Source organism: Oncorhynchus tshawytscha, unplaced genomic scaffold (assembly GCF_018296145.1).
Source record: "Oncorhynchus tshawytscha isolate Ot180627B unplaced genomic scaffold, Otsh_v2.0 Un_contig_2066_pilon_pilon, whole genome shotgun sequence".
Classification (NCBI taxonomy): Eukaryota; Metazoa; Chordata; class Actinopteri; order Salmoniformes; family Salmonidae; genus Oncorhynchus; species Oncorhynchus tshawytscha.
Genome location: NW_024609727.1, coordinates 99,919 through 107,925, shown reverse-complemented (window position 1 = coordinate 107,925; position 8,007 = coordinate 99,919). Strand labels below are relative to the sequence as shown.

Here is an 8,007-nt window from a genome sequence, read left to right as displayed (position 1 = left end):
TGAGTGGTACACCACAACCCATTACCTCAGATAACCTTTATGAGTGGTACACCACAACCCATTACCTCAGATAACCTTTATGAGTGGTACACCACAACCCATTACCTCAGATAACCTTTATGAGTGGTACACCACAACCCATTACCTCAGATAACCTTTATGAGTGGTACACCGCAACCCATTACCTCAGATAACCTTCATGAGTGGTACACCGCAACCCATTACCTCAGATAACCTTTATGAGTGGTACACCGCAACCCATTACACAATACCTCAGATAACCCTTCATGGGTGGCACACTAAAACACTATACCTCAGCTAACCCGTCACTGGTGGTAGACTAACACGTTAAACTATATCTCAGCCAACACGTTAAGGGCGATAGACTAAGTAACAAGGCTCAAGATTCAAAGCCTGGAAATGTCATGTTCATGAATGTTGCATTTTACCAAATGAAACCCATTGCACGTGGTAACTGTAAAAAGTCTACTTTACGGCAGGATACACATTACGGGTTGTAACTGTAGAAACAAAGTAGCTTTATTCACATCAGGGGAATTTAGCAAAACAAGGTTGATATATTCACATCAGGGGAACCTCCTTGTTATTTAATTTCCATTTTTGTGTATTGCACTTGCAATCATGTGTGTATTATTTTAAATGTATGTATTGTAGTTCTATCCTTGTGATGTATTACATAATGTTTTTGTGGACCAGGGTCGCTGGTGCTTTAGCAGTAGCTAATGGAGATCCTAATAAAATACTAAATACCATTGACAGATCTTTTTTTATAAACAATTATGACAAAATGTGGGCTTAAAATTAAGTTGAGTCATTAATTTAATTATTATATATATATATCTATTTTTTTTTAACAGGATAAATCTGAGGGGGCACGTGCCCTTGTGCCCCCTATGGGCATGACTCCTCTGGTTATAGGTGCCGGTTTGGAGAAGATTTAGGCTCAGACGTTTTCTACAGATATCCACACATTAAACAATTCAGATGGACGGACAAAGAGTTACAGATTATAGATACGCCTTCAGTAACTGGAGTTGTCGTTAACAAGTATTCTTTAAAAAATGGCACCAGTTATTTCCAGGCTCCGCATTGTAGCCTTCTAGAAGTGGTGAAGAATATAGGGCTATAACTATTTGAAGTATCCATTTAGCTCTAAGAATTCAACGCACTTGATAATGACCTAATACAGATCTTGGATAGTTGGGTAGTGAAGCTCACCAGAAAATGCAGGTTCTCCTTCAACTGCTTCTCCTACAAATTATCAACTTGCCTTTCTACGTGGTATTTTTGAAAAGGCTAATAACTCAGATTCATTATATAATATTAATTAGCATAAGAAGTTCATAGATACTTATGACAAGTCTTGTAATGCATTATGACCCTTTGAAATGCATCATACCTGAATGCCTTCCCAACATTTAATTCAGAATCAAATCCTGTACAGGTAGTTTATTATGAAGTGCTCCAATGAAAACTGATAAGGGAAACATCTAAATCATCTTTCCCAACATAGTCTCTCGCACAGTGAGAAAGCGTGTACATCAAATTTTAACATAGTGACGTTCTTGACATTTAAAATACCGAGCTCTGGCTACTGCCAGTGAGACTGTCACAGTTGTGTTCCACTTGGCTCTCATGCTTCAAACAGGAAGGTTCCGGCAGATGACAGAGATGCGGCGATGGCGGGGAACTCTCTGTCCAGAGAAAAGAGACTCATCATCTTTAAGGATCTCATGGGTGAACTTATATCTGGCCTGGTCCCTGGAAGGATGCATGAAAACAATGTCATCAGTCATTCACCACACAAGCACAATGTGTGAAATGCCAGGAGTTACATCGAGTGTTTCAGAGTATGAGTGCCGATTTAGGATCAGTTTAGCCTTTAAGATCACAAGAATATGAATACATGGACCAGTGTTGGTCAATTCCAATTTAATTTTAAATTCCAATGAATTCACTCATGAAGAGGAGAATTTACTGTACGTTGAATTCAAATCAACCTTCAAGTTATGGAATTAAATTGGAATTAGAATTGTGAAAAAAATAAATCTTTGGAATTTAATTGGAATTCAATATTTGTACAATTCCCAGTTAATGGAATTAATGTTTTTAGTATAAAAAAATTGACTGCTTTTAAAAATATATATAATTTAAACTTCCAATATAGCTAGGCTGTCTGAACAGTGACATGGTCATGAAGGATTTAATTATCTCAAGTCAAAGACTTAGCTGAAATTTGAAATGAATGGAATATAGAGGGAGAGGGAATTGAAATACTGTAGAATTTAATTTGTGGAATGAACCCCAACACGGACAGGGGAGGACCTGATCCTAGATTAGCACTCCCACTCTGAGATGTTTCATAGTGGATACATACGACCCCAGGTCATCGGACCAGGCGGACCTCTGGGCCCTCATAAGGATAGTTATAGGCTATAGGAGGCGTTCAGTCAGAGTGTACAAACATGGAGATAACATAGAACACTTAAGTAAACCACTTCATGATCTCCACAGGAGATACTGTGGGTTTGTTTAGTGCAGACTCTCATTAGGGTATTTACTCAGTTTCTCTTTCCACGGTCAAATAAATCCATAGAATTGTTTTGGGTAGTACAAACCTATCTTAGGCCTACCAGGTAGACTCTGATTAAAGTGTATGCGCAGGAGGTCGTTTGTAAACAATGAAAGACAGAATGTTGCTATGGCAGGGCTTATTGGGTCCTTACCTGAGTATGTAGAGAGAGCGACGGGGCAGAAACAAGTTCAGATATTCAGTGGGTTCATCCTCCCTCACCAAGCGCATCACACTGTCTGACAACAAACTCAGCCCTGCTATAGTGCTGCCACAGAACTGACAGAGAGAGGAGAGGAAGGGAAAGAAAGGTTCAGGGAGACAGTGAAAGAGAAAGGCAGGATGAAGATACAAAAAAACAGGGGTGAGGGGGGATGAGAGAATGACTGAGTTTCAAACTGTATTGTAAAAGAACACTTTTGCCAAAAAAGTATTCAAATTGTGCCCAGTTTGTGCCTAGGGCAAAATTCTAGCACACAGAACACCATGTTCCATATTTATCATGCCTGACATCTCAGGTTAATATGAGAGCCGTCTACCTACCTTGACACTGTCGATGTGTGGTTTGATGTATCCAGCCTTGTCCAGGTCCAGGACATGCACAGGGCCTAGGAGGGGGCTGCCCTCAGAGAAAGCCACAGCTCGGAGGCGATCCATCACCCCCTCACACACCGCTCCCCACTGAGCACGCTCTGTCTCCCGGTAACCATGAATCGCCTGGTGAGCAGAATGTTGAAAGAAAGAATGAAAAAATGTAATGAAATGTTGGTAGGGGCCTCAAGGGAGTGATCATTGTCAACAGGGGTGGAATTGGGGTTCCAGGAGTGAAATTATTTCGATAATTTACATTGATTTCAAGGATTTTACATAATCAGAGAGAGATTTTATTTTCCAATTTCCATCCCCGTTAGCCAACAAACACTGTTCTGGGCCTGGTTTCCCAAAAGCATTTTAAGGCCAAGTTCATCGCGAGAACCTTTGTAGGAGCATCATTAAATCTCAGAGCTGTTCCCCAAAACCATCATCACTAAAGTTGTAATTGAAAACGTGTGTTATTTACCGACTGCCTCAGACCACTCGTAGATCAGCTAAGTGTGTCGTTGGATGATTTTCTGTCCTTCTGGTGTCAGACATAGAATCAAGCTGTTTATCCGTCTCGCTGTGAACACTGAATACTTCACAACGAAGTTGACTACAAATACAAAGTTGCCCATTTCTTTGCAGTTGTTTCAAACAAGCAAAGGATTAAAAAGATGCTTAAAATAAAAACTGAGATGACTGCTGTTGGTAAAATTATGATTAAATGACTGAACAAATCATTTTAAATGGAACTGTAACTAAGTGAACTTATACTCTGTTTTATTATATCTGATTAACAATATGAGTTCATAAGAAGGGATTGTGTGACACGGACAAGGAGTAATTAAAGTTAATGAACACCATTTCAACTAGGAAGAAACGAATGGGTTGTGGACTGTGAAAACAGAAGGTCGTTAACCTATGGTTGAACCTACAGAAACTTAGCTCTGGGGTTTTTAGATAAGACAGTGAGTGCATTCCTAGGTTCTGTTAATTAGAACTGTCAGATCAGTGGTGATCGATAATGTTGAGGGGTCAAAAGTTACCTGGGAGTATGTTAGTAAGTTAGAATGAACTTTTCACCTCACTTTGTCCCGGTCGAGAGGAGGGGATTCTGTTAAAGCAATGAAATGACGTCATGATTTATATATAAACTGTTGCTCATAGTTAAGTGGGAGCGCGCTCCGAGAATAAATTCTGTTACCTATTATTTAAAAAGACTATTTTATGCAAATGAAAATCTTACAAATTCTCATAAAATAGATTAAAGGTTTTCAATTAATGAAAGCACATTGGCATAATTAAATTACAGTAACAACTGCATTAATAGGCTACAGTAGGACATAGGCTGCAGTAGGACATAGGCTACAGTAGGCTATAGGCTACAGTAGGCTATAGGCTACAGTAGGCTATAGGCTACAGTAGGACATGGGCTACAGTAGGACATGGGCTACAGTAGGACATGGGCTACAGTAGGACATGGGCTACAGTAGGCTATAGGCTACAGTAGGCTTCTCAGAGGAGGAAGAAGAAGACCATCCTGCTCAGTGAATTTCATAAAAATACAGATAGTGAAACATTAAAAAAGTGATCCTTTTTAGGTAAAACTATACCAAATATACCCACGTCACCAAATAATTTATTAAAACCCGCTGTTTTGCAATGAAGGCCTACAGTGTCCTCAACAGCACTCTGTAGGATAGCACCATGGTGTAGCAGAAAGACAGCTAGCTTCCGTCCTCCTCTGGGAACACTGACTTCAATATAAAACCTAGGAGGCTCGTGGTTCTCACCCCCGTCCTTAGACTTACACAGTAATTATGACAACTTCCAGGAGACATCCTCCAACCTATCAGAGCTCTTGCAGCATGAACTGACATGTTGTCCACCCAATCAAAGGATCAGATAATCTTGTACTGAAAGCATAAACTCCAGCTAGCTAGCACTGTAGAGCATAAAATGTGGTGAGCAGTTGACTCAAAGAGAGAGAAAGCAACAGTTGAACAGTTTTGAACAAATACATGAGTTTAAAAATGAAGGAGAAGCAAGAGAGAGAGATAGCTATCCTTTGTATTTTTTTCACTTTGCTAGTTAGTTTAGCCTATTCAAAACACCCAGCTCAGACAGAGAGGGATGCTATGTTAGATAGCTGGCTATGGCTATTCAACACTGGAACTCCTCGAAGTTAAGGTAAGCTTTTAGTTTTATTAATTTATTGACACCGGGGGCCCACCAGTGTAACTGCTAAACGGCTTGTGACTGTACTGCATGATTGTAATGGGATTACTAACACGTTAGTTCTCGTAGCTATGTTGACTATGACGTTAGCTAATATGGTGACAACGATGTAGGCTGAGTGTAGTGGTTAGCAGTTATGATATGAAGGTTTGGCTTTAAACGTTTTTTTTTTTTTGCCTGGTCAGACAGCTGATTTGTTGTGCACTGAAGTCCACAAGTGAAAAGGTGAGAGGAGGAGAGAGTGTAGAAGTGAGAAGGAATTATACAAAAGCAAAGTGATCACACTGTTTGTTTGTGGCTGCGATCAAAGTGAACTGTGATCAGGGGTGTATTCATTAAAACACATTTCTTAAATGGAAGCAAATGGAACAGGGATGAACATACCTGAATTTGTCCAATAGAAACACTTGTTTCCAACTGTTGAACTAATGAATACACCCTAGATCAGCTAGATGCAGGCAAGAGTGTGCAAGGCAGTATTGAATGTGTCATTGTCTGTCACCTTGTCTACTAAAATGTATCTTGAGTTGTGCACCTACGTTTTAAACTTTCATTCATAGGCTAGATTGTAGCAACCTCATGATGGGTATAGGGAAAATTATGTAGTAGTATCATGTAGTAGCCTAAACCTATCAATGTTATATTGAGCTGGGTGAATGGAATATGAATGACAGTCATCTAATATGCTGTAATAGAAATAAGGCGATGCTCATCATAAAAATAATAATCCTCCCTCATCTTAATGAGGCATCGACCACCACTGACATAGGGCTATATATTTTATTCATGTTGAAATCTATTTTATTTTCAGTAAATTTAGTTCTATTTTGCTAATTATAGGCTACACTGTCTGTTATATTTGTCTCAATATAAACTGAACAAAAATATAAAACGCAGCATGCAACAACTTCAAAGAATAACGATGTTGGAGGCAGCTTATGGTAGAGAAATGAGCATTACATTATTTGGCAACAGCTCTGGTGGACATTCCTGCAGTCAGCATGCCAATTACACTCCCAATCAAAACTTGAGAAGCCTGTGGCATTGTGTTGTGTGACAAAACTACACATTTTATAGTAGCCCTTTATTGTCCCCAGCACAAAGTGCACCCATGTAATGACCATGCAGTTTAATCAGCATCTTGATATGCCACAACTGTCCGGTGAATAGATTATCTTGGCAAATAAGAAATGCTCACTAACAGTGGTGTAAACAAATTTGTGCACAAACATTTAGAGAAATAAGCTTTTTGTGCGTATGGAACATTTCTGGGAATTTTTATTTCAGCTCATGAAACCAACACTTTACATGTTGGGTTTATATTTTTGTTCAGTGTATTTCATGATGTGTAACATGTGCAATGATGTGCCAAATCTGTGATTTAGTGCATAAATATTGGGTATTAGAATAAGCAGCATCAATATTTGCAGCCATATAGGCCTAGGTGATATTATTCATCTGGAGCTAATCAGTATTGTGCGAGAGCACCACTAGCTTTTTTTTAATATCTCAAACATATCAGTATCAACAAACGATCCAACGATGCACTTGGCAAACGTTCTTCTGCGTGGTGTTTTGGGAAACGATGCATCGTTAAAACACGCATAAGCCTAAATTGCATTGCTATTGGGAAACCGGGAACTGACTGATCAATCTAAAATAAGATCTATTCACCTTGTAATGTATGATGACGATAATTAATAGCCTAACAATTCCAATATGAAACTTTACTGCATCTAGTATAGTATCGATATGTATGTTATTGCTGCATGTTTATAACAAAACATTTGCATGATGCAAATAGGGAAACTAATCAAAAGAGCTGTTACTGTAGCAGCCCCTCTGAGTGTCGGCTGGAGCTGAGGACGTGCAGCAGCTTTATCTAACTAACGTGAGTGTGAGCTAGGCACTTCTTTGTAGTCAACAAGCAAGGTCTATTTACAACTTACATCGTCCCAGTGGTCGAACTCGTATCGTTTCTTCCTCAGCCCAGGCTCAAGTTCTTTCATGAGAGCACCCTCCTCTTCCTCACTTATGAATTCCGTCCTCACCTCCACCTGACCGCGAAGCCTCTGGACCAGCTCTCCGGTCGAACCGCAGACCAGTTGGTCATCTCTGAACTGCAGGCCGCTGTTAGTAGCAGTCCCGGAGCAACTCGCTGCCGAACTTAGACATGATGTGGGAGTGTACAGAGGCCGTTTATGAATACGTCTGGCAACTGTAATCAGAAGTCTCATGCTTCAGTAAATTAAATTATTTATTTAGACCGTCTGATTTGCTAAATTAAGCTATGCTTTGTCGTCTGGTGGCACAGAAGTCAGGTCACGAAGAGGGCGACATTTTGAAAACGCAGTGCATTATGGGAGTTGTATTGTCGTCACACTTCATTAAATAAATAAAGCCTGCCTAGGCCTAAAATAACAAGCTATTAACCTTTTCACTGAAATTACAACAAGATGCTGTGTTATCCATGTCAAATGCATAAAGGCTACGTAAATAAGGAATGTATGAGTCTTTTTAAATCAAATAGATTGTCTTTCAATAACGGTACTTTACTACTCCTAATGCTCTGAGCACTTTTATTGTCTTTTAGGTGT

At 39.5% G+C, this 8,007-nt stretch overlaps 1 protein-coding gene across 2 annotated transcripts; it reads right to left on the bottom strand.

The window, feature by feature from the left end:
• Positions 1-522: 522 nt before the first annotated feature.
• Positions 523-7,778, bottom strand: LOC112237897 (alpha-ketoglutarate-dependent dioxygenase alkB homolog 7, mitochondrial). Of its 2 annotated transcripts, none has more exons than XM_024406493.2 (4): positions 7,360-7,778; positions 3,137-3,310; positions 2,748-2,872; positions 523-1,715 (listed from the first exon to the last, which is right to left on the bottom strand). In XM_024406493.2, the coding sequence occupies exons 1-4, from the start codon at positions 7,645-7,647 to the stop codon at positions 1,655-1,657; spliced, it is 648 nt and encodes a 215-aa protein (XP_024262261.2). In that variant the 5' UTR covers positions 7,648-7,778; the 3' UTR covers positions 523-1,654. The 2 variants fall into 2 exon arrangements, with proteins under 2 accessions (XP_024262261.2, XP_024262259.2); XM_024406491.2 differs by having other exon boundaries at positions 523-1,782; positions 7,360-7,777.
• Between the last annotated feature and the right edge of the window lie 229 nt (positions 7,779-8,007).